This window comes from Daucus carota, chromosome 7 (genome assembly GCF_001625215.2).
Source record: "Daucus carota subsp. sativus chromosome 7, DH1 v3.0, whole genome shotgun sequence".
Lineage (NCBI taxonomy): Eukaryota > Viridiplantae > Streptophyta > Magnoliopsida > Apiales > Apiaceae > Daucus > Daucus carota.
This window is the reverse complement of record NC_030387.2, coordinates 36,842,559-36,858,365: the sequence shown is the minus strand read 5'-3', so window position 1 is coordinate 36,858,365 and position 15,807 is coordinate 36,842,559. Positions and strand designations below refer to the sequence as shown.

General features: G+C 35.9%; 2 protein-coding genes across 6 annotated transcripts; one reads left to right on the top strand and one right to left on the bottom strand.

Annotated features, from left to right (window-relative positions):
- The first annotated feature begins 1,302 nt into the window (after positions 1–1,302).
- LOC108194992 (transcription factor bHLH19) lies at positions 1,303–3,450 on the top strand. Of its 2 annotated transcripts, XM_064081836.1 has the most exons (6): positions 1,303–1,436; positions 1,615–1,700; positions 1,785–1,938; positions 2,031–2,323; positions 2,552–2,947; positions 3,165–3,450. In XM_064081836.1, the coding sequence occupies exons 2-6, from the start codon at positions 1,662–1,664 to the stop codon at positions 3,237–3,239; spliced, it is 957 nt and encodes a 318-aa protein (XP_063937906.1). In that variant the 5' UTR covers positions 1,303–1,436; positions 1,615–1,661; the 3' UTR covers positions 3,240–3,450. The 2 variants fall into 2 exon arrangements, with proteins under 2 accessions (XP_063937906.1, XP_017217415.1); XM_017361926.2 differs by lacking the exon at positions 1,303–1,436 and having other exon boundaries at positions 1,494–1,700.
- A 1,774-nt stretch (positions 3,451–5,224) lies between these two features.
- LOC108207459 (uncharacterized) lies at positions 5,225–14,565 on the bottom strand. Of its 4 annotated transcripts, XM_064080818.1 has the most exons (11): positions 14,328–14,517; positions 14,097–14,171; positions 8,949–9,307; positions 8,492–8,730; positions 8,119–8,376; positions 7,461–7,881; positions 7,057–7,298; positions 6,703–6,906; positions 6,528–6,620; positions 6,276–6,389; positions 5,225–5,798 (listed from the first exon to the last, which is right to left on the bottom strand). In XM_064080818.1, exons 3-11 carry the CDS (start codon positions 9,304–9,306, stop codon positions 5,403–5,405), a joined length of 2,325 nt encoding a protein of 774 aa, XP_063936888.1. In that variant the 5' UTR covers position 9,307; positions 14,097–14,171; positions 14,328–14,517; the 3' UTR covers positions 5,225–5,402. The 4 variants fall into 4 exon arrangements, with proteins under 4 accessions (XP_063936888.1, XP_063936889.1, XP_063936886.1 ...); XM_064080819.1 differs by having other exon boundaries at positions 14,097–14,517; XM_064080816.1 differs by lacking the exons at positions 5,225–5,798; positions 6,276–6,389; positions 6,528–6,620; ... (4 more) ...; positions 8,492–8,730; positions 8,949–9,307 and adding exons at positions 9,602–10,371; positions 10,456–13,009 and having other exon boundaries at positions 14,328–14,565.
- Between the last annotated feature and the right edge of the window lie 1,242 nt (positions 14,566–15,807).

The window sequence follows — 15,807 nt, the reverse complement described above, 5'->3', positions numbered from 1 at the left end:
AACTGATGTTTGACTTTTTAACACGTATATTGAGGTGTAAAAAAACAATATCTACGCTCAATAAAAAATTTCAATTCTTATATCAAATAAAAGTTTAGACTTTATACTTTTATTTGATATAAATTTTATAAAAAATAATCATTTTTAGATGTAATTTTTTTAACATCTTAAAATACGTGTAAAAAAGTCAAAAGCAGTTAAAATGGGACGGAGGGAGTAATACTAACAATAATGATCACAATTATGTGAATATATAGAGCCGTAGTTGTTATATATATTGCTGTCATTCTATTTTAAGAATATTAAATTCAGGAGTTTACTACTTGCAATTTCATGGACTTGACTAAACTACACTGCGTTTTATGATTAAAATCTCCTGCTGTCATAGTCCTTTTAAAGTCCTTACTTGTATCAATTTGAAGATTTTAATATTTTATCTTTTCTTCATTTACAAAATCGTTTCGCAACATACCAGCTCAGCTACATGTTCACCCAGAGACGTTCTAGAAGGATATTAATATCATTATTATGTTGATCTTCGTTTCTAGAAGATGTATTTTAATTTGAAGGATCGAGGCTATGCTTTTCAGCAATAAATTTGTACTCTTAACAATCAGAGTGTAAGTTTACCAACCACGAGTATCTCCCACAATCGATCAGTCTCGTGTTTAAATGTGATGTTTTTTTTTTATTGAAACAACATCAAATCAAACAATATATTGCAATAACCATAATTTTTAACTGAAAAAAATCTCAAACTCACAGAAAAATTCTCATTTTTCTACTATTTTTTCAAGTTATTTTCTTTTAAATTCATATTGGTAGACTCATATTGTGCTATTCTAATTTAAAAGAATTCACATGATATCACACACTAACTTTCCGATCCGCTACTTAGCGCTAAGGAAACCGCTATGTGTTATCAAATTCGTTTGAAGTACTTATATTTCGATTCACAACTCATTTAACTAGCTAGCGTGTTGGAGTTAGTCTGGGAGCTATAATTTATTTAGCGAGTATAACTCGCTGCCTGTCAATAGAGCACCATGTTGCTAACCGACAAAATCAAAGTGCTGATGGCTAAAACTAGAGACTGGTATTGATTTATTCATATGTATACTACTAATTATATTAATTAATCACTCTATAGATATTATCTTGAAAGATTTTTAGTATCCGATACTATCAAGCTTTGATTACAAATATAATTTAGAGAGAGACCTGAGGGTGAAAGCAAGATCTTGGTTGAATAATTCAGACCTAGTTATGTATGACTCGTCAAATATTAGCCAGCCAGGAAGAATGTATACCTAAATAAAAGCAGGCATTCAATTCTATAACTACAGCTCAACAATATATATAAAGGTGCAGAAGGTAGAGACTATTTAATTCTCAAATATTAATCCTGCTTCTCTTAGCTTCTTGTGTTGAATAAGGCAAGCGTTTTCCCTTCTCCATTATTTTATCATCCTGTGTAACCCTAGCTTCCATATGATACATGTCGCTACATTTTTTCATCTTTATACTTTGATGAGTATTCCTTTTCAAATTGCTGTGCAGGATTTTTAATTTGCTCTATACTATAACAATTTCTCGAAATTTCTTCTTCTGCAGAAAGCAGAAGATAGATTATCTGCAGGTTTCTGTATTCGAACTCATCAATGGAATTGTCATCCTATGCTAGATGTTTCCCTGAATTGGTAAGCATGCATGCAAAGGGCTTTATTTCTTCCTGATATATATGATTTAATCTCCTGGGAGATTACTAATTCTTCAAACTGCAGGGAATGGATGACTGCAACAACTTTAATCATCTCATGCAAAATGATGATTATCATCATACTTATGCTGCCACCAACACTCATAGTCAGCACCTCAGCTCTTTCTCCTCCGAGATCATTCAAACTGGGATACCTGCCGCTAACAGACACCCTAGGGGTATCCTAATATTGTACTTGTGAAAATATTTTGTCCCGGAAAAATATTTACATATGCTAATTAGCATCGAATGTTTTGTACGTGCTTGCCAGGCGTGAATATGGGTGGTTCAGCTCAGCCTGCAGGATCGCATCAGTTTGAGTGGGTTTTGAAGCCCAAGGATGAAGAGATAGTGTACAATGATGAGCTAATGTTGAGCTTCCCATCCAGCTTTAATTGGAAGAGTGGTGGTACTAGCAGTTCAATTAGTAACAAGAGGAAGCAGTATCTCTTCCCATCTGCTCCCCTTACTGCTAAAGATCATATCCTCGCGGAGAGAAAACGAAGGGAAAACATTAGCCAGCGCTTGATAGCACTCTCCGCCATCATCCCTGGCCTCAAGAAGGTTCGGATATATTATATAAACTCTCCTGTTCCATCTTATTTTTTTGACAAATATAGCTTACAGAATTACAAATGAGTATATGTTCTAATAAATTCTCGGGGTGCGCCAGGTTCGAACCAAGGACCTGGGACGACAGAGGATAAGCTCTCTTGTTCCATCTAATTAATTACTGCAAAAGGATCAAAATTTTTAGTGTAACTGTTTTTAATTAATTATTTTTGTATGAAGATGGACAAAGCTTCGGTGCTAGAAAGTGCAACCAAGTACGTGAAACAGCTTGAAGAGCGTATCAGATCGCTTGAGGAGGAGGTGAAGAAGAAGAAGTCCCTGGAGTCCGTTGTGCTTGTGAGGAAGTCACAAATTTCAGGTAGTGAAGAGGGCTCATGCTGTGATGATGATCAGAACTGCCTTGAGCTGTCCGCGGGTACTACGGATCATCAGGGACTTCCAGAGATCGAAATAAGGAAATCGGATAAGATTATTCTCATCAAGATCTTCTGCGAGAAGTACAAGAACTTCCTGCCTAAACTTCTTGCTGAGGTTGAGAAGCTTCATCTCACCGTCCTCAATAGCATTGCCTTGCCTTTCGGCAGTTATGCTATGGATATCACTATCTCTGCTCAGGTATATACAAATCTCTCCTTGTATTTCGGCAGTTAAATTACTGCAGACAGTATCATTTCATGCATAACGAAGAACAAATATGCTCTAATTTTTTCTGCAAATTGATGAGGATCTTACAATATTTACGTTTTCGGCTGTTGTTAATAATGATTAACTTCTTGTTAAATCAGTTTACATATAAATCACTTGAACAATTTACTACACATTAATGCTGCAGATGGATGCTGAGTTCTGCTTGTCACGGAAAGATCTTATAAGAAATCTGCATTCAACTTTCAACGGATTCATCTAACATGCATCACAACCTCACACCATATCCATTTGAGCAGCGTTCTCCAGTTAATTAAATAGTCTTGTATGAATGTAACATATATATGGATATTCCAGCTGTGTTCGCATTGTCTATAATTATGTGTGTGTTAACGACGACACAAGCTTGAGTTTGCATGTATATAGTTTGGCATAGCCTAAATGGTGTATATATATAAATAATACTCTTTTTTTACCTCGTGGGCTCGATGCAAGATCTTCTAACATCTATCCATGAATGAAATCTGTGTATAAATTACTAGTATTAATATTTTACGTATAATAAATTTTTCCCGACTTGCTAAAGTTTAATTCTATATGAAAGTCTCTAAATCGATCAACCCCATTGTAATTCATCATCTACTGATCTATTAAGAATTGGATGCCATCAGAAATACTTGATTGTGGCTCGCACATAATTTATTAACAAGTTAATCTTGTGTTAAAGTTTACTCATTCCTGCATTGGATCAAACATATGAACATTGAAGAATGTTATATAAAAAAATCCAAACAAAAAGGATGGAATAAATTTATCTCTTAAAATTCGTTTGGTATACTACGCGTATATGAGCGAAAATAACAATATCTGGAGATATACTTGATCTACTTAATCTAGTTAAGCTCGTCTCCTTTTGAATGTTTCTGCACATTATATGATATGATAGACTTCGCGTTACACGCAGCGTGCTTAGAAATAAGATGCGTGAGATATATTCAGGGTTGCACGGCTAATTTAATTAAATTTATGTATTTTTATAGCATGGCCACTATAATGCTAAAATAGGTGTATCCATTATTATATTTTAGCACTAAAAATGAGCTTCTACTCCGTCCAATATGAATAGATTAAATATCACCATATATATATATGGATCTATATTTAATTAACTCAACCACCTTATAAATTCAAATTCAATGCGAAAAAACAATAAATAGCATATTATTTTTATCATTTTGAAACCAAGTTAATTAGCTTTTCATTCTAGTGTCATATTTTGGTGGGTGCTATATTAATATAGCATTAATATTAGAGTATATCCAACGATATTAGCTAAAGATGCTTGGCTAAAATAGACAAATAAGATATTGCGTATAATTTGTAACATATAATATATAATTTTGTTTTGATGTTATTAGTTATATTGTTTAGTCAAATATAGTTAACATATGAATTAGACTTACAGTTCTAACAACGTTGAAAATGCTCTTATCACCACTACGCCATATATGGCCTTCAACAACATCAAAAAAATGATGCAATAACCCCCAAATATGTTGCCATAGCCCGAAAATTGGCTATTGCAACATAAAATTTAAGTTGCTTTTTTCGATGTTGCCCTAGGCTTCTATTGCAACATAATGGTTACCTACTGCAACACGGGCTTTTCTGTCACAATAGACCGCTATTGCAACATCTGACTACCTTATAGCAACAAATATTTTATGTTACGTTAGACCTCCTTATTTTAAAAAAAAACGGGACCCATTTGTGGGTCCCACATGTGGGCCCCACTTCTGGGTCCCCAGTGCCACGTGTCAGTCCAGTGGCTGACACGTGTCTCTATGGGACGCTGACACGTGTCTCTACCAGATGGTGACACGTGTCTCTACAGTCTGGTGACACGTGTCACTACCTGATGAAGACACGTGTCTCTACCATATGGAGACACGTGTCAGTCCCACATATGGACACCTGTTATTCTACTGCAACATATTAGTTATGCAATTGCAACATTTTCTTATACAACTGCAACATAGATATGAGCTAGTGCAACATTAAAGAGAGCTTTTTAACATTTTATTACATCAAGCTGCAACATTTTATGAATCAATGGCAACATTTTTTCATGAAACAAATTGAAAATATACTGTTTAAAATATTAAAATTCCCAATAAATCCAACCAATTCAACATCTACAAACCAAAATAGCTACACAAGTTCAACCAAATCCAAGCAGATACCAACTCCAACCAAATCCACAATTCACCAACTCCAACCAAAAGCACAATTCACAATTCACCAAACTAAAACAAAAGAAATTACCAAATCCTTAATTTACCAACTAGTTGATGACCAAAATATACCCAAAAGCAGGAAATAGGTTAATACTATTACTACTGGAGATGGAGACAACATGGAGAACCTAGCAGCTAGCACCGCCAGTTATAGGCGTACCATTTTCATCATCACTCGAAGCTGTTGGACAAAAATCCTCCATATTAATTTTGATGCCTGGGTTTGCCTCCGCAATTTTTTTAAGCGCCAAGGTCAAGTTTTGTTGGACCTTCTTGTTTACTTGAGCATCCACTTCTTCTTGGACTTGCTTGCTCACTGATTCCTTGACATCTTCGGCCAGACTTTCCTTGATCTTACATGCCAGGTCTTCCACGTAACTATTCCCTGAACTTGTACTGCGAGGGACTTTGGCTGCATTTGGACACCTCCCGTAAAGCCAAGTCTTCCCATGCTTCTTGCCACCAGAAAGTAGTAGCTCATCAGTGCCATCTCCTGATATTTTGATTTGTTTTTCGATATCGTCCTACAAAACAGAAATGCACATGGAAAATATACTTTAAATGAATACACATGAAACTGCGATATATTAAACAAGTTGATGGGTCGTTTGGCTTAAATTAAAAAAAAGTGACTTAAAGTAAAAAAGATAAATATTTATAGCAATAAACTGTACAAATAATGTAGAAGATAATGAGCAATATTAGGCCTATTTATTTTTAACATAATGTTCAGACTCTTAATGCAATCTGATTTTCGTACATTTTCAATTAGATGAGGACTGAAAAATGGAGGAGTAACATGTATATTATGATTTTCGCTTTCATATAGCAAAACTACCAGTACTTACTAGGTAAGATGGATCATGGGGGTCGTTTGGCTAATATTGAAACAGTGACTTTTTAAACTAAAAAAGATACACATGGACAATATACTTAAAATGAAAAGATAATTAAATTGACAAATGCACAAATGTACAAGACTCTGAAAATAAAATACTCACAACTTTCTCTTTGATTTTTTTGGTATCAGTCTTGTACTTGCGGCCAGGATTTCGCTTACGAGTTTTGACAAAAACTTCTGCATCCGATGGTGCAGTACCATCAGCCTCCTTCGTCTAGTAAGATTTAGGCAAACATGAGTACACAATTTTGTATGTTTAACTGACTTATAATTTTAAAATATATATCTATGCTTGGCAGGGCATAGCATATAAATTGAATGTATCCTGCGGCTAATCTTTAATATGACATACCATTTCATTTCGAATTTGTGCGAAACTCCTTGGACCTGCAGTGTGCGTCTCCGCATATTTGCTACGACTTCTTGCATTTTTTCTTGCTTTATACTACAAAAACAGGACATAAATAAATTAATGCAAGTTGAATTTGTAACCAAAATAAACTTGTAGTTAAATTTCATAATGCCACCTGAATACTCTCGTCATTCCAATATGCGAGGAGCATTTTGAAACTCTCCAGTGGAATATCATCGGGCCTATGTTCAAGCCTTTCTTCATCAGTTGGATATGCTTTGTAATGTGCCTCCTTAATTCTACTTTTTCGGCATCTCCAAGATGCATGAATGGTATCCAGTACCCAAGTTTCACATTCATCAGGTATAATATACCTTTGCTGAAAATAAATTAAAATTACGAAACACATCAACAGCAACTTTCCACATATCTCAAGGTACAAAACATGAATAGAAAAAAAAGAAACCTACGAATAGAAAAAAGAGAGACAAAATGCAAAAGAGAAACAAACTGCAAGAGGGTATAATACCTTAACATAATTCCACATTGTGTTCTTTAAACTCTTTGGAACATCACGCCAACTGACATAAGTGAAGGACACACATCTCTTCGCAAGTGTCCCCAAGAAGTTGCTTAGTTCAGCACTGATTTTGCTGTCGTCCGACACAGCTTGGAAGCGTTCGTTCATTTGAAGAACAACTCTTTTATCAGAGGTTCTGGCGTGAACTTTGTCCATCCTAGTCTTTCCTCTTGGCCTTTTCGGAACTTCAACTACAATTACCAAGTACATGAGATGTGAAAAAAAACTGATACATACATACATATATATATATATATATATATGCATGCCAACAATAATTCAAGCTACTGAGTAGTGCATATTTGGTAACAAAACAAAAGATGCAAGTTTATATATATAAAAGAATACTTAACCTGCTTCCTCGTCTTCCTCGTCTTGTTCGATTTCAGGGCTTATATTTTCCTCTGCATTTACAGAACCAGCTCCTGAAGCATTTGCAGTTGTTGAATCCTTTGGGGCCGAAGAAGTCTTTGCAGCTGCAGAAGCCTTTTTAGCAGCTTCGGAAGCCTTTGCAGCAGCTTCAGAAGCCTTTGCAGCAGCTTCTTCTTCCTTTTGCCGCTTTCGCATAGCCCAAAATGCTTCCATTGAACCTCGTGCTTCACTAGGGTCTGGCACAATCTCAAGTAGAGAAGGTTCAACATGTTCGATTACAGGGTCTGGCATATGTTCCGTTACAGGTTCAACATGTTGAAGCTTCTTGGATGCGACATTAGCTCGCGAACGAGTTGTAGGTCCACGTCCAATAAGCACCTTGCTCTTCTCTGCTTTCCGTTTCTGAGAAATGCAGTAGATTACATATCAAGGTAGTTTTAAAAATTAATAGAAAAAATAAGACATCTATTTATTTAGAGCAACAAAACAAGACATATTTATAGCAATAAAATATTTATCTAGACATCTAAATATTTAGAGCAATAAAATATTGAGATCTTTACTCCTACATTGTATTATTATTTAAGCCAGATATAATTTCTTAGTATTGGAACTTGAAAGAGTTCAATAAATTAATACCTTCGCTTTAGTGGCCGATCCAACATCTTCTTCACTTATAGCTGTGTTATCTTCACCCGGATCATATTCATCATCACTGCCAGCTTGTTCCTTTTCCTTTCCTTTTCCTTTTCCTTTTACTTTTTCCATAGAATTTCTAACTTCAACTGAGAGTGTAGGTAAATTGAGAGCGAAAAAAATTTCATTATTCCTCTTCACTCTCACAGCCTTTTGCATTTCATACTCTGTTAAAGGCGGTGGAGGGGGAAGATCGCAATCCTGCAAGACAAATTCAGTAAACTACTTATTGGCAATCTAAAATAAAATTATAAAGGCCTAAAACTCAAACAATTTAAGGCAGCAGCAACAGTCCATTTTTTCATTTTTATCTAACCTTCAGTTTATTTTCTCCCATTTTTTCTTCTTCACGAGAATGATCCGGTAAGTCCAGTTTCCGCTTAGCAGCAACAGCCTTTTCACTTTCAAGTCTATCTGGGGTTGCTTGCACCTTATTCAGCCGCGGAGACTTCCGAGTGACAGCTTGCAATGAACTCCTAGTCTGAATTGCCTTCTTCTTTTGCTGCTGTTGCAACTGATAAGTGGTAACAAACACACGTCTGTTTTGTTTTTTAGCTGCAAACATAAGTTTTGGTTTTAGGCATCTATTACAAATATATTACATATATTACAATCTATTGATCCTGTGTCCACCATCATTCTTATATATATATATTTATATCACAGTCTCTTAGATCAAATTGCTCTAATAATTATTATGATCACAGTCTCTATAATCTATTTGTCTAACATTATATCATATCTAATACAAACGACAGACAACATAGCCATACCTGCAAATACTCCCTGTCTTGGCCTTATAATTACGTGCGGCTGCATTTGCTTGATAGGCTCAATAGTAGGATCAACAACGTTGTCAATGTAAAAGTCAATAAAATTATTGAGCCCTTGACCCACTGCAGAGAGGTCAGCATCATTTGACAACAACTTCCAACCCCATGGCTTGCCCTCGTAAACGTAGACACCTCCAATCTCTGAATATTTCAGGTCGTCCTTGATATACTCCATCAACACAGTATACGAAAACCTATCACACTCGACATCCCCTATGACGGTTTCTTCCCCACCAGCATATGCTGTACTCAAAAACTCTCCCTGGTGATGGAATCTGAGGTTTACGTATTCTTCCATCCTGCAAGAAATGGACAGAGTTCCATTAGAAGCACGAAAAGCAATAATAATGCAATAATAAAGCATAAATAATGCAATAATAAATTTAGAAATGCTAGCAACAATAAAGCAATAATAAAGCATAAAATCGGAAAATAACAATTAAATTGCACCTACAAATTAAGTAATAGCAAAAGCAACTACTTAGATTATCAAATTGCATTCAAAATACAAAACTAAATCACTAGCATTCAAAATACAGAACTCAATCACTAGCATATTCAAAATACAGAACTCATTACATGACACAAGTGGCAATTACTAAACAATTAAAATTATATTCTTAATTAAATACACCAATACTAGAGTGGGACTTGTCTTGGTGGCACATCATCTCTACACCAACTAGCATCATTGAATTCATGTTCTATTTCAGCAAGACTGATTTCTTTATGTAAATTTGTATCATCTTTATCATCATCTGCAATTTCAGATTCGACATCGCACCAATCCCGTGGCATTTTCCTGATAACGTTGTACAACATTTTTTCAGTAGGATCTTCTACGTAGAACACTTGCTGAACTTGTGATGCCACGACATATGGATCAGATTTATGCCATAATTTGTTGAAATTAACTCGAGTCAGCCCATACAAGTCCTTTTCTTCTTGGTACCAGCAGCACTTGAATAATACCACTGAATAAACTCCCCAATAATCGACTTCAAGAATCTCTTCAATTGCCCCATAGTAATTGACATTGCCGACCACTGGGTTCTGATCTTTTGAACTAGCAAAACTCGTAGTCAAAGCAGTTAGAAATACTCCACTATTTTGTGTTGTGCATTTAGCATCTCGGAACTTTGTATGAAATCTGTATCCGTTTATCACATATCCACTATACTTCTTAGCTACTCGATTAGGGCCCATTGCTAGCACTTCCAAGTCTTCTGAAACATTAGACTGTTTGCCAACGTGTTCCTTCAGCCACTTCCAAAAATCCTCAGAATGTTCTCTCTCTCTCTTGTATTTTTTCGACTTTACATGACCATCAACCGATGATCCATCAATTAAAGACCGATGCAACCTATAAAAATTACCTAGTTAATTTAGTAAAAAGAAATGTGCTAGAATTATAATAATGGACTGAACCTAGTAAACATAATCTTACTCAATCAGACTCTCAATTTCAGTGTTCCCGCAATTGAACAGAACGTATCGATGAATTGCCATCCATTCTGATTCGTCTAGTTCAATAGCTTTTCCATCTTTGTTCTTTCTTGTACCTAAAGGATATTCAGTCTTTTGTGGACAACTTTCAAACTTGGCAGGCTTTGTAATTTTTGATCCTGATCCCTCAGCACCTAAGAATCTTGAACAAAATATTAAGCCTTCTTCAGCCAAGTAACCCTCAGCAATGGACCCTTCAGGTCTGCATCTATTTCGCGCATAAGACTTGAGTTTGTTTAAATAGCGCTCAATTGACCACATGGATCGAAGGTGAGCCGGTCCACCATATTTAATTTCTCTGCATAAGTGGATTAGTAAGTGGACCATTATGTCGAAGAAAGCTTGCACAAAAACCGTCTCAAATTGACATAGAATTTCAATGATCTCTTCTTGCAGCCTCTTTAGATCATCTATGTTGATAACTTTGCTCCAAATCCCTCTTAAAAATGCCCCCAGTCTGATAAGAGGGATGGCAGCAGCAGGTTTTAAAGTTTTTTTCACTGCAAATTGTAACAAATAATGCAGGACAAAATGAGCATCATGGCTCTTGTAGCCTGACACCTTTCTCTCCTTCAGGTTCACATACCTACTAATATTGGATGCACTTCCATAGGGCAATTTAGTCTTTTTTAACACTGAGCAAAATATTTCTTTTTCAGTTTTTGTCATGTCGAATATGGCAGCCCGTATTTCAAGGTGTTTCCCGTCAGGGGAAGGAATGGGATGAAGGACTTTCCTGATGCCAAGCTCTTGCATATCTAGACGAGCCTTCAGGTGGTCCTTTGACTTTCCAGCAATGTTAAGCAAAGTTCCTATTATGTTATCACAAACGTTCTTCTCGATGTGCATGACATCGAGGTTGTGTCGACATAAATTGTCCTTCCAATACGGCAAATTGAAGAAAATTGATTTCTTTTTGAAAGGAGATTTTGATTTCACAGTTTCTTTCCGCTTTCTTTTTTCTCCTCTCTTGGGTTTATTCTTCACTCCAAACTGATTTACAAAGCCAAACAGCAATTCTTCTATGTCTGTTCCGGACAAAGTCTCAGGACAGCCTCGCATTTCAGTTTGGCCATTGAACTTCCTTTTATCAAGCCTCCAAGGATGTTCAGGATTGAGAAATCTCCTATGATCCATGTAACACAATTTTCTACTATGTTTTAGATACATGGAGGAAGTCTCGTAATTGCAGACGGGACAAGCTAATTTCCCCTTCGTGCTCCAACCAGATAACATTGCTAGGCCGGGGAAATCGCTTATTGTCCACATCACACTTGCACGTAAGGTGAAATTCTGGTCAGTAAGCGCATCATAAGTTTGAATGCCTACATCCCATAGCTCCTTCAATTCAGCTATTAGGGGCTGCATAAAAACATCAATGCTATTTCCAGGGGACTGTGGACCAGATATAAGAGTTGAAAGAATGAGATTTTCTTGCTTCATACACAACCAAGGCGGAAGGTTATAGTTCACCAAAATGATTGGCCAGGTAGTATGAGTAGTATTCATTGTGCGGAAAGGATTGAAACCATCCGCAGCGAGGCCTAACCTAATGTTTCTATGTTCTGACGAGAAGTGAGGATATTTAACATCCATCAGTTTCCAAGCCTCCGCATCGGCTGGATGGCGAAGTTTACCATCTCTTTTCCGACCTTTAGCATGCCATAGAATTAGTTTTGAAAACTCTTTGGACATAAACATCCGCTGCAACCTAGGTTTAAGTGGAAAATACCGCATCACATTAGCCGGGACCTTGTGAATCGACATCTTCGGATTATTGTCGACCCCGACACCTTTCTTTTCCACTACAGTCCACCTTGAAGCACCACAATTTTTGCATGCTTCTTCCTTTTCATTTTCAGCCCAAAATAGCATGCAATTATTGGGACACGCATGTATCTTTTGATAATCGAGCCCTAAATCTTTAATTGTGTTCTTCGCGGCTTTAAAAGACAAAGGAATATTTGCTTCGGGAAAGGCATCTTTGATCAGTTCTAATATATCACTAAGTCCTGCCTCTGAAATTCCGTGTAAACACTTTAACGAATACATCTTAATAGTAAAACTTAATCGCGAAAAGTTTTTACATCCCGGATATAGAGGCTGCTTTCCCTCTTCTAGATGGCGATAAAAGTTTTTTGCATCGACATTTGGCTCGTTAGTACGACGCAACATCTCATCTAAATTATCCCCAAAGTCTGTGATATATGGATCATCCATATATTCAGTCCCCTCTTCAATATTTTGTCTACGCTTTCCGGTTGAAACCTCAAGGATCCAGTTGAGGTATAATGGACAAGGACCATTGCAGATGAGATGATCATAGATAAGATCGTGACTCTGCCACTTGATGTTCTTGCACTTTTTGCAAGGGCAGGTCATCTCATCACCAACAGCAAATTTGGGGAAGGCATTTAGCAGAAATGCCTTTACACCCGTAATGTACTGTTCACTATATTTGGGGAGATCGGTCCAAGTTTCCTCAGCATCCATCACTACATGTTATTAACTTATAATATTAGCAGTTTATCCAATTATTGACTTTATTAATTAAAAGAATAATTAGTTAGTAATACATGTTCCTAATTCCTACTTAGATATAGTCTGAAATTAAGTTTAAATAGATTAACAATATATTATTTTATGATGATTAAATGTACTTACGCACATCTCACCATTCCTAGATTCCTACAATATATAATGTCAATCCAGAGGTATACGGGTTATAGAGTACAAAACTACCCAATGCATTGAACCATTAATAAATCGACGGCAGTGCACAATCGTTTCTAAGCTAGCTAACTTAATTCTCTTATACTGCTAACACAGTAAGCATTTATCAAGTAAGCATATATTCATATCATTTAGGTTACACTCCACAAGATACATAACATAAGAAAATCAGGGAATCTAAGCACATAATTATAGTCTAACTAACACAGTTAACTACATGGCAAACATCAATTCTATATACACAGAAGAACATCCATGGATATAAAGCACAGAGCAAGACAAGCTTAAGAAAAAAAGAACATCCAAAGTCTAAATATTATTATATCAGGAATACTATCTTAATTTATTATATGCTATTCTTAATTTAACAGTAACTATACTTAATTACTTAATTCCATACAAATCTTAAATCGTTATAAGCAAACACACATTTACAGTAATTATATGATATCGCAAGTTGAACAGTTAAATCATTCAAATCTAAAAAAATACACAACATTACACAAGCATTTACATATAAAATTTAAAAAAAATACAAAACTTAAGTCAAATAGCTCAAATTAACATAGACTCTAAGAAGGGGGAGAGACAGAGGGGGAGAGGGGGAGAGAGAGGCAGAGAGAGTGTGAGAGGGAGGGGGGAGGGAGAGAGTGAGACAGAGAGAGAGAGGGGGGAGAGAGACAGAGAGACAGACAGAGAGAGTGTGGGTGGGAGAGGGAGAGAGAGCGAGAGAGAGAGAGAGAGAGAGAGAGAGAGAATCACAACACAAAATACACATACATTTACATATAAAATCAAAAACAAAGCATGTATTCAAGGTGAAAATCAAAGGATTATAGCGGATTTTACCTTAAATCCAAGCAAATCGAAGCTGCAAATCGAAGCTAGCCCTAGTTCCAGTAAAACCCCAATTTAATCGAAGCCCTAAGGAAAATAAAGACACAAAATAAGAACATAACAGTGAAAAGCAACGTAAAAACAAAATGAAGAAAAGAAAGCCCTAATTCCGTCGATCGAAGAAGCTCTGAATCGAAGCCCTGAATCGAAGCCATGATTGAAAACCTGAAACCCCGATTTTACCTAATTACAGGTGAGTGTGAGCGGCGGAGACGGTGTATCTGAGCGGAGAGGGGTGAGTTTGAGCAGCGGAGAGGGGTGAGTTTGAGCGGAGGTGAGTGAGTTTTGTTTGTGTGAGCGGAGTGAGTGTGTATTGTGTCTGAAAGCCCCGATTAATTGTTTTGTTTGTTTTTGTCTCTCGAAATGAAACAGGGGGGGGGGGAAAGTTTGCCGCTCGCTTTTTCAGCAGCGGGAACACCCAAATTTATTTATTTTTTATTTTTTATATTAATATTTCTGTTTACTTTGAATTTATTAATTATTTAAAAATATAAATTTATTATGTATTTGATATTTTTAAAAATGTAATTCAGTTGCATTGTAATTGCTTAGAAATAATTAATTAGTTTCAAATTTTATTATTTTAAGTACAATCTGATTATTTGATATAATAATTATATTTTAATATTTCATGTTTAAAATATTATATTTAATAAATTAATCATATTATATGCACATTTTATTATCATATTACAAAAATTATTTTACCAATACTCTATGCAACATATAGTGTTGGCTATTGCAACATCAAATGGACATGAATGGCTATCGTTGCGATAGGTATGGATTAGTGCCTCTAATGCAACATAATTTTGCAACACTCGTGTTTACACCATTGCGATAGGCCATATATGGCGTAGTGCACGGACTTTACCCGTAAAATGTAAACTAGTTTTTCTGGCTAACTCTGTGTAAAATCAGGGATATGATAATGCACTCTTCTTTTCATATAATCGTGTATCTTGCATATCTACTTTAGATTTCTTGACATAATTGATTTGAAGACGCGGATGCAATCCAGATTTTCCTCCGGGAAAACGTGAGGTTCACTAAATGACGCGAACCCGGTTTGCTAGCTGGCTCCATATGTACTCTTATAAAACTACATTGTACGTGTATCTAAACTTAACAGCAAAGTTTTTTGTTTCACACATTGATGAAAATCTTTGGAGATCTCGGACAAGTGACGTAGTGGATTCGTCATTCCTGAGTGCATAATAGTGATACGAGGAAAAGTCAATTGATTAAAGACTTATGAGTTAATTTGACTATTAGGTCATGTTTATTGAGATTAAGACAAACTAAGATGGATTAATTAGGGAGCCATCAATATTAAAACGCGGAATGATGGAGACTTATACGAAGATAAACGGCGGACACAACACCTGCTTATAGCAGGACAAGAACATGTTACAACTTACAAGAATAAACTTCTTAATATGACAAGAATTTATTATGAAATAATAAATTTGGAGAATTATGAGCCTAACGGGTTTAGCAATCGAAAATCATTAAGATGCTAATCTGAAATTGGCTTCATTTAATATGATATCTTTCAGTGCTGGCTTCATTCAGAGAGCGAGTCCTAAATTTATTTATAAAAACCGCTCAACGCTGATGATCGAGACCTGTTTAACACCAGATAATCAAGGACAAATTAAGA